This window comes from Dendrobium catenatum, unplaced genomic scaffold (assembly GCF_001605985.2).
Source record: "Dendrobium catenatum unplaced genomic scaffold, ASM160598v2 fragScaff_scaffold_357, whole genome shotgun sequence".
Taxonomy (NCBI): domain Eukaryota; kingdom Viridiplantae; phylum Streptophyta; class Magnoliopsida; order Asparagales; family Orchidaceae; genus Dendrobium; species Dendrobium catenatum.
The window spans coordinates 305,191-326,193 of NW_021318819.1; the positions used below are offsets into that span (position 1 = coordinate 305,191).

General features: G+C 34.5%; 1 protein-coding gene across 1 annotated transcript; it reads left to right on the forward strand.

Annotated features, from left to right (window-relative positions):
- Nucleotides 1-1,789: 1,789 nt before the first annotated feature.
- On the forward strand, nt 1,790-12,594 carry LOC110100417 (proline-rich receptor-like protein kinase PERK13). Its single transcript, XM_020827914.2, has 8 exons — nt 1,790-3,398; nt 3,687-4,145; nt 4,234-4,320; nt 4,387-4,457; nt 4,543-4,619; nt 5,178-5,325; nt 11,474-11,635; nt 11,817-12,594. Exons 1-8 carry the CDS (start codon nt 2,288-2,290, stop codon nt 12,204-12,206), a joined length of 2,505 nt encoding a protein of 834 aa, XP_020683573.1. The 5' UTR covers nt 1,790-2,287; the 3' UTR covers nt 12,207-12,594.
- Nucleotides 12,595-21,003: the final 8,409 nt, after the last annotated feature.

Genomic DNA, 21,003 nt, shown 5'->3' on the forward strand with positions numbered 1-21,003 from the left:
TTAATTTCATACTCTAGACATCATCTGTATAAACTCAAGATCATCCCATACGAACAGTTCAAAAAATTTACCTGTTCGTAAGGATGAAAATGTTCGAAATAATTTCGTACTCTAGACATCGTCTGTACGAAGGCAACTTCGTACAGTACGAACACTACTTAGAAATTTTTCGTTCATGATTTGATTAGCTGCTTGCTGGAGGAACTACCTGGACAAATCATCCCGAACGATCCAAAATTGTATAGTACGATTAGTTTAAAAAATTACAAGTTTTAACACTCCCTAGTGTGTGTGTGTGTGTGCACGATTATCCAAATACAATCACACACTCTCACACTCAAGAAAAATATAAAAAATATTGACTTTAAATACATTTAATCCTAATCTAATATGTCTTGAAGTCTTTAACAATTTAGAGTATAATTTTCCTGAAATGTTAGTATACACAAACAACCAAAGTAATATATCCAGTATATGCTAGGAGAAACATTAATCAAATAATAATATTTGAAATCATAAAAAACACACACAATATAAAACATAGTTATGAAAACTAGGTTGCAACAACTATGTTTATAAAATAATCAATATTTTGCTACTCATAGTGCTAGCTTATGGCTCTTGGCAAAGACCCATGTTGACCACACCTTTGAAGATGTTGAATTCAAATATATTTATACTTAATAAAAGAATCTTATTAATAAGACTAATAGTAAAAGTATAACAAAAATATTGAGAGAGAAATAGGGAAAGAGTCCAGAAAGATAGGCCATATGATTTTACTATATTACCATAAGTACAAGATATAATTACAAATAATTGTTAAGCATCGGTTGGGATAACTTTTTAGTAAAAAAATTTAATTTTTGTATTAAAAAGCTACTTTAAGAAGATGGAAGAAAGCCATCCCAAACAAAGCCTTATATGTTAGGCCTACCACCTATCCCTTTGTGTAAAGGCTTAAGCCAAGGTTTAGCTCTACAAGTGAAGCTACATTTTAGCTTTAAAATAAGAGAATACATAATAATACTTTAATAACTGCTTGTTTGTAAATATGAGTCTTATGATCGAAATATATATATAATTGCCTGAAGTCAATTTTGATGAAGTTGCCAACTTGTTTGATAGAATGCTACCGAGTAACTCTAAAACCTATGCAAGTAGGTTAATGAACCTTTGGACCAAAAAATGCTCACAAACAAGTTCAACATGACATGTTACAAATGTCTTTGGCAAGTTAACATAAAATGTTGCAAATTATGACAAATTTGGCAAGTTCACACTGAACAAGGTGGATTCCCAATGAAACTAGTGAGTTCATTCCATTCATCCCTCTGATTTGGCTGAGCTGCATCAAAGTAGATCAATTTGACTCGAATCAATCCTTTGAGATATTTGGATATATGATGATGACACTATTTTTTGACACGTGATCTTAATATCGTGTATCATAATTTTATCATATATCATAATCCTAAGTGCAACAAAATTATTAGATAATACAATTAAATTCTTAGATATATAATCTAAATTATTAAACAAATGCAGTTGGCTTTGAACTATTGGTTGAGTGTTTTGACCATCAGTCAAAGAGTCTTAGATTTGAAGTTTAATTATATTTATTTCATAATTTAACAATCTTCGATAATCTAGTTGTCTTTGTCTAATAATTCAGTTATATTGAGATATAATGTATGATATTCAAAATAAAACAAATAAATTATAAAAATATGTCCGGTCACCTTAGAATGACGGGCTTAAACGGGCAAAACGTGTAAAGCCGGTAGTTCTAGTTTGTTTTAGCGCCAAATTGCCGAAGCTTTCTAAAATCGCGGAGTCGGTTCCTTGCTTGTGGACGAGCTCCGCTCCAGAGTCTTTTCTGGCTGTGCTTCTTTCCTATTATCGGTAACTTGTCCATGGCGGAAGTTCTCAGCCTTTGGTCGATCCGTTTTGGGAGACCATTTTTCCTGAACAGCCTCTGGACACTAGGAGGCGTAATCACGGAAAGATGGCTCCTTGTCCACCGGTGCAGGAGGACGACAACGAACGAACGCAATGAAGATACATCTTGAAACAAAATAGATTTTAGGTTTGTTTAGATTAGAATAGCATCTAAGCTTCGTCTCCTCTTATTGTTTTGGGGAAATTGATTTCATGGTTTAGGTTTTTCTGTCGCTGAGAAGTGAAGGATTTGAACGCTGCCTCGTTTTTTGAATTTGTGTAGAAGAATTCTCATGATTAGTTGAGGTAAATAATAAAACGGCTAAGGGGAAGGAAAATTTTGGAAATGTCTGAGTCTGATTCTCCGCCTGTTTCTGAAAATTCCTCTTCTTCGGACAATGCGAACTCGGGCGATTCTTTACCATCCTCGTTGGGATCTAGCTCATCGCCTCCTTCTCAAAACTCTACCTCGTCGCCACCTTCGCCAGCGTCTAGCTCTTCACCGCCTTCAGCAGGGTCTAGATCAACGCCTCCTTCTCAAAACTCAAGCTCTTCGCCACCTTCGCCAGCGTCTAGCTCTTCACCTCCTTCAGCAGGGTCTAACTCGTCGCCTCCTTCTCAAAACTCTAGCTCTTCGCCGCCTTCAGCAGGGTCTAGCTCTTCGCCACCTTCGCCAGCGTCTAGCTCTTCACCGCCTTCAGCAGGGTCTAGCTCATCGCCTCCTTCTAAAAACTCTAGCTCTTCGCCACCTTCGCCAGCGTCTAACTCTTCACCGCCTTCAGCAGGGTCTAGCTTGACCTCACCACCCTCATCGCCTTCTAGCATATTGCCTCCACCATCAAAGCCTAGCTCATCGTCAACTCCAGGGACTTCTAATTCATCATCTTCTTCACCATCTCCTCCATCATTAATACCACCCCCGCCTTCACCTCCAAGCCCTATTCAATCAGATTCTCCTTCACAGAGCAAATCTTCAGATGGAGATTCGTCTCCACCCATTTCATCAAAATCTGGCTCTTCTCCTTCACCCCCAAATTCTATTGCTTCAGATGAATCCTCCTCCTCCTCCTCATCTTTACCATCTCCACCTTCGCAGGGTAACCAGAATGCTGACAAGTCTCCTCCTGGTGGTGATGTGAAATCACCATCAAAACCGTCTCAGCCTAATTCTTCACAGGGATCTATAGATGGCTCCCCAGCGACGCCTTCTGATTCCCTTTCTTTGGATGAAAAACCAACTCAAACCACCCCACACGTGAGTCCTCCTTCGATAGGATCATCCAATGTTTCTGTTGATAAAGGAGGTACTTCCACTGGAGCTATAGTTAGCTTGGTCCTTGTTGGAGTTGCGATTACATTGGTGACTATTTTCTTTGTGATCTCAAGGAGGAAGAAGAAAAGATTGGATGCTTTGGTTGATCACTACCGGCAGCCGCCTAGCTTTTCTGTTAAGTCAGGTAGAATATTAACATTGTAGTAATTGATGATTTAGTTTGCCTTTCTTTGTTAAGACTCTTGATATTTGAATCCAAAGCTATTTGCTCTACTTTCTAAATGCTCTTGAATGGCTTATAGGAAACCTCCCTGGTTTATTTCTTTTAAGCCTTTAAAAGAATTTAAAAGTGGAAATGTAAATCATTTAAGGAAGGGATATATCAATCCTTTTTGTAGTCTGTCAAGAACAATGTTTTATTTGGAAACAAACACTTTTAGTGATGATAATGATTTGTATTTTGTGTTTGCAGATAATTATTACCATAGAAATGAAAACCCCATGGGGCATCCCAACTTTTCAGAACAACATTATGGATCTCCACCACAATTATCGAATACCTCTGGCTTGTATGGCAGTCAGCGGAGACAAGACTATTACTCGCAGCCAGACCCATCTGGCAGTAAGTCATGGTTCAACTATGAAGAGCTGATGGGAATAACAAATGGGTTTTCTCATGAAAATCTCATTGGTGAAGGTGGTTTTGGGTGTGTATACAAGGGTGCCCTTCCTGATGGGAAATGCGTTGCAGTGAAACAGCTCAAAGCAGGCGGTGGTCAAGGAGAGAGAGAATTTAGAGCAGAGGTTGAGATCATTAGTCGTGTTCACCATCGTCATTTGGTTTCTCTTGTGGGTTATAGCATATTTGAAACTCAGCGATTGCTTGTTTATGAATTTGTTCCGAATAAAACTCTGGAGCATCATTTACATGGTAATTTTGTTCATTTGCATTATGTATTAATTGATAAATTGCAAAACAAAATACTGAATTGAGATGAATTTAATGCCTTACTGATCAGGAAAGTGGCTGCCTGTTATGGACTGGCCAAAAAGGCTAAAGATTGCAATTGGTTCAGCCAAAGGATTGGCATACTTGCATGAAGACTGTAAGTCCGCTTAAATCCTATATCATCTCATATTAGCTCTTTTTTTCTAACCATGTGTCTCTACAGGCCACCCTCGAATCATCCACAGGGACATTAAATCTGCTAACATTCTTATAGATAATGATTGGGAAGCACAGGCATGTAAACTAAATTTAATATGGTTGATTATTGGCTTTATGACATCAAATTTTAGCAGATTGATATGTGAGATGATGATTACAGGTTGCTGATTTTGGCCTTGCAAAACTTTCAAATGATACTCATACGCATGTGTCTACTCGTGTCATGGGAACCTTTGGGTGGGTTATAGACTTTTTTCTACAAGTTTTTTTTTTTTTTTTTGTTACAATGGGAAATTGAAAACTGCTCGATTTTTTTCAGTCATTAATTTCCTGATGGCATGCTCAACAGAAATCATCGTCCTCTTCATTATATCAATATCACTTATCCTTATTCCAAATATTAATGGTCCAGTTTATGAATCCACTTTTGAACCTTCTACATGTTAACTCCAACTTTTGTAGATCTCTTCTCACAACATCAAGTTAGCCTACCAGTTCCTTTACTAGTTACATGAATTCAATTTTCTTGCCTTATTGTTGCATGCTTTGTTTTCCATTCTTCAAATTCAACCCACTAGGATTTTTTTTTTCTTCTAAACTTTTATGCGTAAGAGATGATATTTCTATTTCGCATCTCATAGAATGGTAAGGTTTACATTTATCCATCTTAAAATTTTATTTCTACCATGCTCAGTTTTTTTCTTAGTGACCTAAATCCTTTAGTTTTTTGCCAGCTTTATTATATACTTCTCATTTTGGAACTAAAAATGTTGTATGTGCGTTTTCTGATTTCAGATACTTGGCCCCAGAGTATGCATCAAGTGGAAAGTTGACTGATAGATCCGATGTTTTCTCCTTTGGTGTTGTACTACTAGAACTTATAACTGGACGTAAGCCAGTTGATGCTAGTCAACCAATGGGGGATGAGAGCTTGGTTGAATGGGTATGTTCAGAAGGAATATAGACCGATTTCATTCCATGTCATTATAATTTTTTTTTTCCACTATGGTCAGATTATTTTTTTGTGGTAAAATTCAAGATTTTAAGATTTGAGTTGTTCAGAAGAAAGCTAATGTTATGTGGAAAAAAGTAGCTAGTGATATTAAACAAGTTGCAAAGTATGTGCTTGAAAAATCAAAAGAAAAAGCTCCTAATAATAAAAGTAATTGGTGGTGAAATCAAAATGTACAAGAAAAGTTAAAAAATAATAAAATTTGTTATAAAAATTGATTTAAATGTAAAAATTCATAAAATTGGAAAATATATAAAGAGTCTCGTAGTGTCTTTAAGAAAACAATATGTGATACAAAGAATTTAGTTTTTAGTGATTTATATAATAGATTAGATATTAAAGATGGTGAAAGATGTATGTATAAGTTAGCTAAACAAGGAGATAGGAGAATGAAGGATCTAGTTCAAGTGAAATGAGTTAAGGATGAAGATAAAAAAATGCTTTCCTCAGAAGAGGATAATTAACGTAGGTGGATGAAATATTTTGATGAGTTTTTCAGTGAAGGATTGTATGAATACGATTGATTTTAGTGACATAAACACCTTTATGAAAATAGAGATTTATGTTTTTATCGTCGTATTAGTAAAATCAAAGTTGTACAAATTTAAAGAAAATGAAGTTTGAAAAAGCAGTGACACTTGACGATTTTTCAAATAGAGTTGTGGAAATGATTAGAAGATCAAGAAATTTCTTAGCTTACTAAACTTTTGAATTTTATTTTGAAGACAAAATATATCAGATGCATGGTGGAGTGAGTTGGTTATGAATTTTAAGAATAAAGGTAATGAACAAGAGTTTGCTAATTATAGAGGAATTAAGTTAGTATGACATGCATTAAAATTATGTGATAGAGTAATTGAGCATAGGTTACGATGTGATATTAATGTTTCTTAAAGTCAGTTTGGACTTATACTTAGTAGATCTATTATGGAAGCTATACATTTATTGAAAGATTTGATGGAAAAGCATAGAGAGAATAAGGATGATCTATATATGATATTTATTAATTTAGAGAAAACATATGATAAAGTTCCACGAGAAGTACTCTTGGAGACTTCTAGAAAAGAAAAAAAAAGTTAATAATGCTTATATTCAAGTCCTTAAGAATTATGCAAAAGCTATTACTTTTGTTCAAATATTAGGTGGTTTGACCAAGCATTTTTCTATTTTAATTAGATTACATAAGGATCATCTTTAAGCCATATTTTTTGCTTTAGTCATGGATGCTCTTACTAGACATTTGTAAGAGGATTTTCCCTAGTGCATTATTTTTTATGTTGATATTCTTCTTATTGATATGATTTGAGAGACAGTAGAATGAAAAACTTGAATTATTGAGGTCAACCTTAGAGTCTAAAGGTTTTCGTTTGAGTAGATCTAAAATTGAATACATATAGTATAATTTTAGTCGTAATAGATCATTTTGGATGATCAAGTCATTAAAAGACTATATATTTTAGATATCTCAGGTCTATTTTTCAAAGCAATGGTGAAATAATGGGGATATTATTAGTAGATTTCATGTTGGATGGTTGAAGTGGATAAATGCATCAGACTTATTGCGTGATAGAAAAGTACCTCTCAAACTTAATTGAAAAATTTTATAAGATGATAGTGAGACCTGGATGCTTTATGGCACAAAATATTGTTCATTAAAAGAGAAACATAAAATTAAGTTTAGTATTGTAGAGATGAGGATGCTTACTGGATGAGAGGCTTTACATTTAGAGATAGAATAAATGAGTATATATGGGAAATGGTTGGAGTACCTCTAGTGGAAGATATGATTAGAGAGATTCGCCTTATCTGATTTGGTCAGATAAAACGTCAGCCTTCTAATGATTTGGTTATGAGAGTAAATATATTAAATCAGGTTTATGTTAAGAAATATAAAGGTATACCTAAAAAAGATTGGTTAGAAAGTATTAGAAATAATCTTTTTTATTATATTTAAATGAGAATTTTACTCTTAATAGGACAATATGAAGAAAAAGTATTTATATAGTTGAGATAAATGCTTCATGTCGTTGTTGTTTATGCTTCATTGGATTTCTCATAGGCCACTATAAATAGATTTTTATGAGTTTTGATACATCATAGGTTAGTGGCTATGGTTAATCTTATTTTAATATAAACATAATAATTTATAGTGGCCTTTGCAATCTATATTATTGTGAAATTCAAGTGCAAAGATTTTATGATGATTTAATCGTTTTGAAAAATCCTTTGCCAAAATAAAATTTGTATTTAGGTCAAAATCACCTCTATATTTTAGAAAAGAAAAAGAATGCAGTTCGAAATACATTATATCTAATGTTTTTTTTATTTTATTTTTTTATATCTAATGTTGTTTGGCTTTGACCCAAATATATTCTATTTTTTTGTAAAACTTGGCTATTGGCTTTACGCTTAGAGACAAAAAGTGAAATGAGTATAGGATTGAGTAGCTTCAATGGCAGATAAGATTAGAAAGAGTTGCCTTGGATGATTTGGTCACATGAAGTGTTGGCCTTTAATGGGTGTGTGTGTGGTGTTGCATTGAATGTATGAACTATGTTTATGCTATGGGTTGACATATGTTTAGATTTTATTTGATATGTAGTACCCACTAAACACGCATGCGCACATGTCGATCAAGTAATAAAGTGATAAAGAGAGTGTCAATCCTACAAGAAAGTGTTATGCTAACATGCAAATGAGCTATTGTTGCCTACTATAGCTAGAATGTTTATCCTACTGATTGAAAATAATGATTGAGTTGTATCAATACAGAGGATTGCAAAAGAAAAGATAAGATACTAGATAATAAAATATTTTTTTACTAATGAATACAAATTATCAAAGTTTTCTTAATGAGACTTTTATTTATGTGGATCAAAGCATATGCATCCTTAGATTTCTATCAATTTTGTAGGGATGTATAGGGAGATTTATGGTCTTCCTACACTGATTTTATCTTCATAGAACATAGAAGGTTAAACATCTGATATCTAAGCATGCAAATACTCCATTCTAATACTCCTATGTTTTTCAATAGTCCTCTATTGAGGAAATATATCACACTAGTTATTAACTACACACATGACCACTGTATATATTATATTAAATTAAGATCGAGAGATATTAAAAACATCCATTTCTCATTCAAAGCGCGTAGTCTACATTAGCATTAACATTAGATTCACATCATTAGCTCAAAACTATGGAATTAGTCATACATGGAATGCAAAAAAAAAATCAAATTTCATTGCTTACATAAAAGAGAAATACAGGAGTAAAAGTTATTTTAGATGTGACCCTAATAGTGCAAATGCATTCTCCATACTCTTTTCTCCTCCAAATATCTGATTGCTTACAAAGACACAGGTTAATAATTCCAAAATGTAGTATCCTTCTCTCCCATGAACTCTCTTAAACTTTACTCTAAGGAGGCACTCATATCTGTTAATGGCGAATGGCGCACCATGGCGCAGAGGTCCATTTGGAGCCATGGCGCATAGCGTACGGCGCGGCGCGCGCTATTTTGAACATGGCGCAAGCTATATAAAAATTATAAAATAATAAGCATGAATATGAAATATTATTAACATAATTCTCTTCATCACCCTCGGTACCGCTACTTCATAATCCTATAAGAACTGAATTTGACATTTTATGATCACCTAAAAGCAAACATATTTAGATAAAAGAAACATAATATTGTCCAAGAAACATAATATGGGGGCTGCCGGGGTTCCAAGGCGGCGCTGCCCCCTGGCGGGGTTCGAGCATGTCATGTAACTAGCGGTACCGAGCGGTATAAAAAATATTCATAAGTATACCAAAATTTAAAAACAATTTGGCGCGCTATTTTGCGCCATGTGCAATGCGCCATGGCTCACATGTGGAGCAAATAGCGCGCGCTATTTTAAACACATGCGCCTCGCCATGAACATGGCGCCGTAGGTGCGCCGCGCCGCGCCGTGCTCCATGGCGCGCGCTATTTTACGCCATTGACAGCTATGGAGGTACTACAGTCTGACTAAAATAGATATAATATGACAGAACTCCCACTCAAACTAACTAAAAAATTATTTATACTTCTATAGAAATAGACTCAGGCGCCACGACGCTCGACTTAGTGGTGCCATAGCTTTATGAAATAAACTAACGCCTCATCGCTGTTGGGCTTGTTTTGTTGTGGCATTGGGATGATTCGGTGCATCTAATTGTTGAACCGGTGCGTTGCTTGGCTGATTCAGCATAGCTCCATCTTTAATCAACTACTCTGTCATGACGCTCTGAAAGTTGAGCGCTGCGACACTTGAATGTGCAATCCGGCGCTGCGGTGTTATAAAGTTAGGCGCTCCGATGCTCAAATTCTCAAAACTCAGGTGCTGCAACATTGATTTTTTTAGCTGTGGCATTATGAAGCGCTGGCTTTAGATACCCCGAGGTGTTAAATTAATTGTCATATTTCCCGAGGCTCTGACGCTGCGATTGCTTGATCTGGCATTGGGGCGTTGTGGATCCTGCGACACTAATAGTTAGTGCACTGCGGCGTTGGTTCAATACTTGTGAACTTTTTCCTCTTTCCTTAAACATTTTTGCATAATAACGACTGCAAACGATATTTTTACTGATATTTAAGATAGTAAAACACTATAAAATTTACACTTAATAAATTCTCCGCAGCTTAAACTCTTACTTGTTCTCAAGCAGTGGTGTAATCATCTATTAATTAGCCTAGTAGCCTAAAATAAAAATTGACTACATATGATTATCAAAATGTGAGAAAATACTTCACCATTTATTGTAAATTTGGAATGATCAAAATTAAGCAATTTTAATTGTAATGATCATAAGTAATTATCTTAAACAATCATCCTTGTTTTGCTTAATTTGAACCTATTCATCACAAGTGTAAGAGCAATGATGACTACTAATTTTAAATATGAATAATATATCATTCAAAAAAATTTTGTGATTGTAGTTAAATTAGATGTTCATTTGAAAATCGTCATATGTATTAGTTTTCTTATATTTTCCTATTTGATTTTAATATTTGATTACCCTTAGGAATAGAGCTTTATCAGATACCAATTTTTGATGTACTTATTTTTCTTTTTCTTTTTCTTACTTTCTTTTGATATTTATATTTTTCGTATTTTTAATTTTTTAGTACATAATGATTTTGAATATCTTTATTTTTTTATTCTTTCAAGTAATCCTAAATTGAATTAATATAATGTTGTTAGTACGCTCACTAATTCCATATTTAAGTTTACAATGATTTTTATAATTTAATCTACACACCCTCTTACTCTAAACTCAAATATTAATCCTTTAATTATAAGCCTGTGCTTATGTGTATGGCACTTATGTTCGAAGCAAGACAATACTTAGATGATTTTCTTTAGTTAGTTACTATGATTTTCAAATTGAAAACTATAGTTTTTTATTCATCCAAATTATCACCTAGAGTTTAGTATTATTTTAATTTTAAATAATATTTAATTGCTTTTTTTTAGCTAAATAAGCAATCAAAGTGCAAGTGTTATGTAGAGGACATTTTCAACTGTTAGCAATAGTGAGAATTTTATTTAAATATAAATTGAACTATAACAATAATAACACAAACAATCACAATAATAAGTAAATTATACCACTGATAAATAGAACAATACCAAATATTGAAAAGCATCTAAATTGCTCTAAACTATGCACAACATATTTGGGTTGCCTCCCATGAACGCTATATTTTAAATCTTCAGCCAAACTTTCCTTGATTTTTTTTATTTTGACTGGGTTACATCACTACCACTCCTGATCAAGTGGTCCATACTAAAATCCTTTCCTTTTTTCCTACTGCTTCTCAAAGCAATTTCTTAGTATAAAAATTTTAATTTTTCTACTAGAAAGCTGTTTTAAGAAGAATTAAGAAAGTCATCTTAAACGAAGCCTTAATAAGCAAGTTAACGTCCTTCCTACTTATTCTCTCCAATTCTCGAGTTTATAAACACAAGTATCTTTTTTAGTTGCTTGCATTCTGCAATGATATAGACTCATGGAAACCAGCATGTTTTGCTGTTCTTTGCAGGCTCGGCCTCTCCTTGTTCATGCCCTTGAAACTGGAAACTGTGATCAACTAGTCGACCAAAGACTTGAGAATTGCTATGCAAAGAATGAGATGTTCCGAATGATTGAAGCGGCTGCTGCATGTGTTCGACATTCTGCTCCTAAACGACCTCGTATGGTTCAGGTAATTGTTTCTGGACATTTTTTTTAAAACTATTCCATTAAAGTGGCTTCTGTTAGTAGTAGAACCTTCACTTCAACCTAAGCAGCCTGTACCATTTTCAATAAAAATTGAGTCCCTCACTTGATTTCAAGTGATTGAGCAAGAAATTCTTTACATCCTCCGTTTTCCTGCTTGCATAAAGGTTTTGAGGGCCCTGGACAGTGAAGGAGATATGGAAGACCTCAGCAACGGCATGAAATTTGGTCAGAGTCAAGTTTATGATTCCGGTCAGCATTCAGCAGATATCCAGAGATTTCGAAGAACGGCACTAGGAACTGATGATTTCACTTCTGAATACGGATACTCCAATGAATATGATCGCCGGAGCTCACCAAACAGCGAAGAGTACCGTAGTCATAGTCGCGAGTATCATCGACGTGTGCCGCAGAATCGAGATTTGTCGAACTCACAGAGGTCTGGAGAAAGTTCAGGTGAGTACAGTGGTGAGTCAGAGACTCGTGCTATGTTTCGCAAACCAGTTGAAAGGAGTGATGTTGGAAACTATCGATATGGCAGCAGAGGCTTTCCATGAATCAGGCAACTGAAGCTATGCGAGCAGATGTAGAAGGAATGGCTTTGTCAGCTTCCATGAGCCCTGTAACTTCTTGTAGAAAGGTTAGGTGCTGGAGTAGATTTTTGATTGTTACTAGAGGAATTGCAATCCTGTTCTTTGAGAAGACGACAAATTGAACCATGGCCATTCCTTCTGATACAAATTTTTATCTATGACATGAAATTGCTACTGTTGACTTATTGCTCGCGTATACGCAGCTTCTGATATACTTCCAGTAACTTGTATGTAGAGAGCAGCATTAAAGAAGTGATAAGAGTCCAAGGCTTGATTCAGATCTTTCCACTGTAATGCAAAATGAAGCTTTCTTGTCACAAGATGTACTTGTCGATAGCATTTTTTTCAAGATTTTAAATTGATGAACGTTTGGTATGGCATAGTTTTTTTATTATTTCTTAGAATAATTTTTTAATATAAAAAATAAAATTTTATACAATTTTTTTTTTAAATGCAGTAAAAAAATCGTTCCAAATGAAGCTGAATTCTTCTTCTACTTAAAGTTCCGAGATTCATATATATTTTTTTTTTAAATTGTTCTTTTAACTAGTGCTTTGTGTGCTTGCAAATAAGTGAACGGAAGAACTGTTTAGGAGAATAAATAATCAAAATATAAACATTGTCGATAGTAACTCCATCTTCATCTACAGCGGGCTGACTTCTGGAATCTCTTACACCTTCATGTTTATTCAATGTTTCATGCAATGTCGAAATGAATTTAAAGTATTTGCCCTCTATTTTAAGCCAAAATCTGAATAATAAAGCATAAAGGCAATGTGAATCTTACTCTGGTCATAGTAATTCGATTCAAGTTAAGCAACAAGAGATTTGTTTGTTAATCTGATTAATTTATATCCCATGAAATAATGAAAATTTTATATGTTGCATTTAATTAAAATCATATCCTTTCCTCAAATGAGACACATTTTAGATAAATAGTCATATTCTATCCACAAATGAGAGATTACAGCCAAGCAAAATAATATGATAGTTATCTTATTTTAATGGCCATTGAAGCATTTGATAATTATTTTAATTAATAGCACTTTATTAAATCTCCAATGATACTAAATCCTTGAGATAGGAATCAATAAGATATAATCGATAGAGCATAAAATTCTTTGTTAGCTAAGGTGGATTCAGATTTGTTCTCTAGAAAAATATCCACCCTATGTCTACAAGGCACCATTTGACAAAGCAACCCATGATTGCTGACAAGAATCCTTCTGTCATGTTGGATCAACTACCTCATCTAACTAAGTAGCCAAGGTCACGATTACTTTCAGCTCTGTGGAGCATAAAAAAAATCCTATTTCGTTGTAGTGCATAGTTCGGCAGCTGAGCAATCTCCCACTAAGCCTATCAACCCATCCCGTAGACCTGTTGGAGGTGATTGCTTCAATCCAAGTGGAATCAAGGAGATACGACAATGTTGAATGGGAATGGCGTTGAAGCCCATTATCAACTGGTCTTCTGGTACAACCGATTCTCTACGGTGACGACTTCATTTGATGCTTGTAGTTTTCGCAAAATTTCAAGTTATTTATCAATAATTGCATTTTGCTTCTACTCTATAAAAGCTTCGGTCGTATTACAAGAAAATAGAAAAGGTGAACAAAACATAGATATTTACGATCTTCAAATCGATAAGATCTAAGAAAAAGGATGACAAACTCAATTTCTCAACAACTGCTGATGAGATGCAGTTAATGTGTTATCAAAATAACATAAAACTCTTCATCTCTTTTCTTTATACAAGTACTTTTTTTTTGTCCTGCAAGCTATTAGTTCTTTGGGCTCCGAAAATTCACGCCTCGTCTTTCCAGTGTCTTTTCAAGTGGAGTTTTAATGGATTAAGTTCCGGGATAAATTTTGAAAAGGCAGATTAGGATTATAGATAAGACGCTACCCAAAGATTTCACTCTCAGTTTGCAAGGACTTTATGTTCTGAGTTCTGGTTTCCTATAGGCACAAGCCCCTATAGTTAATTACCCCTCCCGGTCACAAGAGGGAACTTTTAATTAAGGCTAGTCGTTGATCACTGATCAGGTACATAGAATTATGTGTATCTTGGATATAGAAGCAGCATTTGTTTGATATTTAAAAATTGAAATTGCACCCTCTTGAACTTAAAGCAGATGGTGGGGGAATGAATGATGGACGCGATAAAGATCACATGGTTCTGTCATCCCGGGTCTTTATGGTCCCTGGTCTACTTAGTCAAAGGAGGTAGTCGACCCGACCTGACACAAGGATCCTTATAGGAAGTCATGTGATGTTTCGTCCAAGGGTACCTTGTAGACCTGGGATGGATGTTTGTTTAAGGGAATAAATTTAAGTCCACCTTAGCTGATAGAGGATTATGTGCCCTAATGATCATATAATATTGATTCATATCTAAATGATTTAATGCCATTGAGGAGCATACGAGCTATATCCATGATTGTGATTTAGTTGAGCCATTTGGCGGCAAACCGCTCGGTTCATAGGGCCCCGGTCATAAAAATTTACATGCGGTGTCATTTGGCAGAAAAACTATTGGTTCGAGGACACGTGCCACATCCTTTTTTGTAAGAGATTATTTGAGAATGAATCCTAATAATATTCTCGACCAGACATTATCTCTTAGTGAGCTGAAGTATATTTTTGAATTTGTCCACCTCAGCGATTTTTTATGGATGATAGATGAATTTTGATTTAAGTGTTTAAATGGTTAATTTTGATTTTAAATATTTTTAATTTTATTATTTTTGAATTTTAATATTTTTGGAGCTTTGGACTTCACTGGAATTTTAAAGGTGTTTTGAATGCTTTGAATTAACCCATCTGGTTGAGATATATATTCAACATGACCATCATCAGAGTACTCGAGGTCATTTTCACTTATTGATTAAACCTTGTTGATTATGTTATTTATCGATAGAGGATCGAGTACTTTGCTGCCTTTGTGGTTTTGTTAACAGATTTTTCTTGTTAAGAACCTTGAAGGCCTGATATGTACTATAAAACAAATATTTCGATCGATGTCACAACAGTATATTTATTTTATGATTTGAGTCGTGTCGACTCCTATCTACTAGTATATAAAGATCGAGCTCAAACTTGGGTTTATTGTTTGACCCGCACAACATCCCAAAACATCATGTGTACTCATAACACTCTAACCTGGGCCCATGCGTGTTTATATTTATATATGTATACAAGTTGTGTTCTTGAATATGCACTTCTGTGTTTGTGTGCATGCATATTTGGGTGTATATGGTGGGGCATTTTTGGGATATTTTAGTTATGCAGGCAACTGCCATTTGAGTGTACACATCATTCCATTTGAGAGCTTGCATATGACTTCTATCCTCTTGTACGCAGTTTGTGGATCTGGTGGTGTTATGTCGCATTGCATCTTTTTCTCATTTCATACAGGCAGACTGTTGTGCACTACTTGTTGCTTTCTACAAGTAAATTTTAGTGCACTAACGAATCTCATGCTACCGCTTGTAAATACTTGCATTCATCATGAGCTTCTATCTCTTGCTTACTAGCATTTGAATGTGAGCAATGTTATTATCTGTGATTCTGATATTTTGTTGTTACTTGCGAATATCTACATTATAATTTTTTGCCTCATATGTATATATGATGCATTGCATACGTAATAATTCTTTCATTCATATTGGCTAGAGAATTGATGCGTTTTCTTGCGCCTCGACTTTCAGTGTATATTGGAGATTGATATTCTTGCGTATAGGATTGATGAGAATGTTACACATCAAATGTCCTCACTTGTAAGTGATATGTTTGCTAATGATTTTTGCTCCTTTAACTGCGATGAAAGATCAATTTGTATGTCCCCTTTGATTTTCATTGGCTGCAGAATTTGAATGCATATGAGTTGTGTTTACTACAATTATCCCCGTATTTGCTTGTAGGAAGTAGGTTACTCATATGGAAAGTATCCTACAACCACTCAAAAGTGCTTACACTTGTCACGGATCGACTACCTTTTCCTTGCAAGTAGCATGCCGCATGAGTATTTATGTGTGCCCCTTGCAGTATATCCCCTCTAGTCATTTCTATGCTAATTAATGTATTCACTTGAACATCAATTTTATGGCCATAGGAATACCTTTTTTTGTTGCAAGTTATCATCCGTAGGTGGACTGTTACATAAATAAGGAGTCTTCCACAGTGGCTCGTAGGGACTCCCATATGTACTTATGCTTGATTCATGATGTGTTATATTTTATAGTCAAGTTAATGTGCTTGCTTGGAGTTGAATAGCATTTATTATGCATTGTTTGTAGTCACCTATGAGCAGGCTGCTATATGAATGAGGGGTCTCCTATATCAGGTTGTAGACACTCGTAATCATCATATACATCATTATGTGCACTTGCAATAAACTTCATTATTTGCAATTTGACCATCGTATGAATGAGGAATCCTTTGCAGTGGCTTGTAGGAACTCGTATATATATTAGAGATTTGTCGTACTTGTCCATGCATAATACACTGTGTATACATTATATACAACCCTTCACCACTTGTAATGGTTCGAAGCATTTTCTTGCAAGCTAATAGTGACATTAGATGTATCATGCTCGTTACAGTGTCTTTTAGCATTGGTTGTGAATGATGGTATTATGTGCGCTCCTAGTCTTCTATCGTCACTTGCAATTATCTACATCCATCATAATCTGTTTCTTTGAATTAGATGATGCATTGCATGTATAATGGGCACGTCGAATTAACATATTCATTGTGTATTGACCCTTTTTTGCATGTAGGAAATTGTTGTATTTCCTCTCCATCGAGTTATTATAGATTGTTGAAATACCAAGTGTTTTTCTACATTACATCTCTTTTATTATTACTTGCAAGTACACCGTACTTATTTTATATGACTATTGGTGAGTTATCATGTTCGTTGAGAGCTTGCATTGTTATTTGTGAATAAATCAACAATTCATTTCCTATTGGAATTTCAATAAATGTCCCTCATTCGTTCATTGATCTATACTTGCATAATCAAATTCAATGATTGACATTTATGATTTTAGGGTAATTAATTATACATCCATAAAATTAAATTTTGATTTTCTAATTATTATTCAAGCTCGGGTCCACAAGTCCTCTATTGTACAATTACAAGTGATTTATTATTTGATTTAAGCTTGGTTCGTTGCATTTTAGTTTAGGTTTAATATCATATGATCCATTCAAGTCTGAATCCTTATGCTCCTCTTGAGTTCATTTTTTTTTGCATTATGTTCAATTTGAAATTTTTGATTTATTATTTGAGTTCACTTAAGTATTTTTTGTTCATTCAAGTTCAAGTTAAGTCCTTGTCCCCTATTTTTTGTCCAAGTTAAGCATGATTTCAGAGGAAATTTTGACAGCCTCCTGGCATCTCCCCCATTTAGGGGAAACTACAGGAGTCTTAGCTTGCCCACCACGTCAAGAAAGACATGTACGGTGTGTGTCGGGTGACACAATAGTCATAGTTTTCATCCCCACCACACCAAGAAAAGCGTGCATGTGTCCTCGAAAGTATATGTTTGAAAATGTAATTTATCCCCTGCCATGCTAAGCGAGTGCATATCTTAAATTTTTCCCCGAAGTGCTTAAAAAGCACGCATAAGGATCGTTCGCCATACCCTAAACACCGCACGGAGTTTCCTCCCACCACACTAAGAAAAGTATACATAGAAGTTCCCTTGTGTTGCAAATCAGGAATCAAGGTTGTGATTGTGATTTTTTATGATAACAAAATATTATTGTTATGATTTTATTATTTCTCCTAGCATATATTGAATATTTCTGTTTGTTTTTATGTGTACTAACATTTTAGGAAAATCATATATGACTTCAGATTACTGAAGACTTTAAGAGAAGGTAGATTAGGATTTCATGTAATATAATCTATATATCTCTATTTTTTCTTGAGTCTAAGCAAGTGTGATTGTAATTGGGTAATCGTGTGCAGACACAGGGGGAGTGTAATTATTTTTTTAAACTAGTCGTATTGTGCAATATTTAAGCATACTATATGATTTGACATGTATTTTCATCCAGAATACAATTAATCAAATCATGGCTTGAATTTTTGAACTATTTATACTATATAATGTCAAGTCGTATAAACAACTAACAGAGTATGAAATTAGGTATGTACCATAGCGTGCCAAATGAACACATTCATTTTTGAACTATTCATATATTATGATGTGAATTCGTACAGATGATTAATAGAATACAAAATTAGGTTTATACCAGATCGTACTTAACGAACAAATTCATTTTTGAATTGTTTGCACAGTAAGATGTGAATTCATACAGATGATTGATAAAGTATAAAATTAGGTTCATACCAGATTGTACCGAATGAACACATTCATTTTTGAATTGTTTGTATAGTACGATGTGAATTTATATAGAGTATGAAATTAGGTTCATACAAATGAACACATTCCTTTTTGAATTATTCGTATGGAATGATGTGAATTCGTATAGACGACTAACAGTATACAAGACTAAGTTCGTCCAAGTTCATACTTAATGAAGCCCTGGTTTTTTTTTTTTTTTTTTTGAACTATTTGTACTGGATGATCCACGAACATACAGTGCGATCGTAGGACAATTCTCTTGAAAAATTTAGTTTTTTGACGGGGTTTCACATGTTTTCTATATAAAGGGTCATTAAATTGTCTCAATTATCCTTTGTTTTGAATTTCTCTTGAGAGGGATCATTCAGAGTGTGTTTAGGAGAGATTTTGTGAGTGTAGAGTGAGATCTATTGAAGGGGTGTTGTGAGGGATTCACAAGATTGCCCAAAGTGATGATCTCTTTGTCTTTTTCAAGTTTCTACCCATCTTTTTTGGAGGTTCTTGAGAGAAGATCTTCAAGATTGCATCAAGGTTCTCTGCCTTCACCGAGTGTATACATGAAAGTTATACTAAACCTAATAGAATGGTTGATGGCATTAGAATTGAAACACCATTTACTTATTGGACTATAAAAGAAAGAGAATCAGTATAGCTAAATGCAAAATATTTAAAAAGTTTTTTCTGTGCTTTAAAATTTGAGGATTATATACGTGTTTCTACTTACAAAACTAGAAAAAATATTTGAGATTGACTTTGCATAACTTTTGAATGAATAAATGAGATAAAATAATATAAGTTGAACATTTTATTACATGACTATGAACTATTTCGCATGAAACCAAATGAGTTAATTTCTGATTTGCATACAAGTTTTACTTAGATTGTTACCTCATTGCATGCTTTAGGTAGAGAACTTATAAATTCAAAAAAAATTAATAAAATTTATATTATTTACCTACTATTTATGATGTAAAGATAATAACCATAACTATTGACGATGGATCTCCGCATTGCATAGACTCATTGGCCATTGATTGACTTGATTTTTATTGACCTGCATATTGATAGCATCGCCGTGCTCTGATTTCAGTTGTAGGCTTTGGTGACCTGCTGGGCTTTGTAAGCTCATTATATGTGGTTAATGATTTCAGGTGCAGGGCCTCCAGCTTGAAGATCTTTCTGCCGAGTTCTGTAGCTTTTTCTTTTGTAGCCTTGGTAGGCTTTCTTTTGTAGCCTGTACGGCTAGTGTAGATTTCTCTTTTGGCTGTACTCTGGCTGTTGTATTATATGTGAATTATAGTATCCGCTGCTGTTTCTTTTCTGTAATGTAATTATCTTTGGCTCTGGATATATGTATGTATGGATTGATATGAACAACAAATGAGGAAACCGATAGAAAGAAGAAAGAAAGAAAAAAAGAGAGGAAATATAACGATCAGATGAATCCTTTCGCTACACGGATCTTGGGGTCGTTACAGAATCAAAGACAGAATGATGTAGGTGACAAAAGGAAAGAGAGAAATATAGCTTTGAAAATTAATGATTCAAATAGTGATCAATCAATTCCAGAGGATGAAGAAGATATTACACTTATAACTAAGCAATTCAAAAGTTTTCTTAAGAGAAAGCAACAATGCCATCAACATTGGAACAAAGATAAGTTGAATGAGAATCCAAAATTTACTAATGAAGTCATTTCTTATAAATACAGAAAGCCTAGACATATAAAGATTGAATGCCCAAATCTCAAATTTAATCCTAACAAGGAGAAAGTTAAGAAAAAAAAATATTAGAAAGGGATGTCACCTCCATCCTTCTCTCACACATGTGTTGAGTGTTTGATTTATTTTCTCCAATTTCTTCTCATCACCTTAGTCCCTCTGAATGCTGGTATGAGCCATGCATGCTGACTAAGCCAAATTGAATCTTTCTTCCCTTTGAGTAAGACTTCTTACTCTATGCCCTTGTGTCAGTCCCATTTTTGGATAGGATAATGTATGATCCTTAATCGAGAGTCTTCTCGGGCTCCGGTCTGGGATGTAGTTAACCACGGGGGCTTGCACCCGTGGGAAACTGAATTCCACCATCTACTAAACCCCATTCGAGATGATGTATCGGGTGGGGGAAACCCATTGTAATTCAGGCCATATATATTATTACCCATCGAAGTGCGTAGGCGAGAGCCACTATCCTTCATGGTTAATCGTATGTATGGTCTAATCTTCTCTTCCATTAGCCTTCTTACGTCGAGTATAAAGGCCTACAATCATTTTGTCCTACGAGATAGTGCGGTCGTACCCCTTTGCATTCGAACCCCATGTGTGGTGTCCTTTCGGAGGTCCACAAGTGGACTATTATATATATATATATATATATAT

What these genes read in the sequence shown, in the direction of transcription:
- LOC110100417 (XM_020827914.2), top strand. Translation starts at nt 2,288, where the DNA reads ATGTCTGAGTCTGATTCTCCGCCTGTTTCTGAAAATTCCTCTTCTTCG. An exon ending in TCTGGAGCATCATTTACATG is followed by an intron (nt 4,146 to 4,233) that starts GTAATTTTGTTC and finishes CTTACTGATCAG; the next exon opens with GAAAGTGGCTGCCTGTTATG. An exon ending in GGCATACTTGCATGAAGACT is followed by an intron (nt 4,321 to 4,386) that starts GTAAGTCCGCTT and finishes GTGTCTCTACAG; the next exon opens with GCCACCCTCGAATCATCCAC.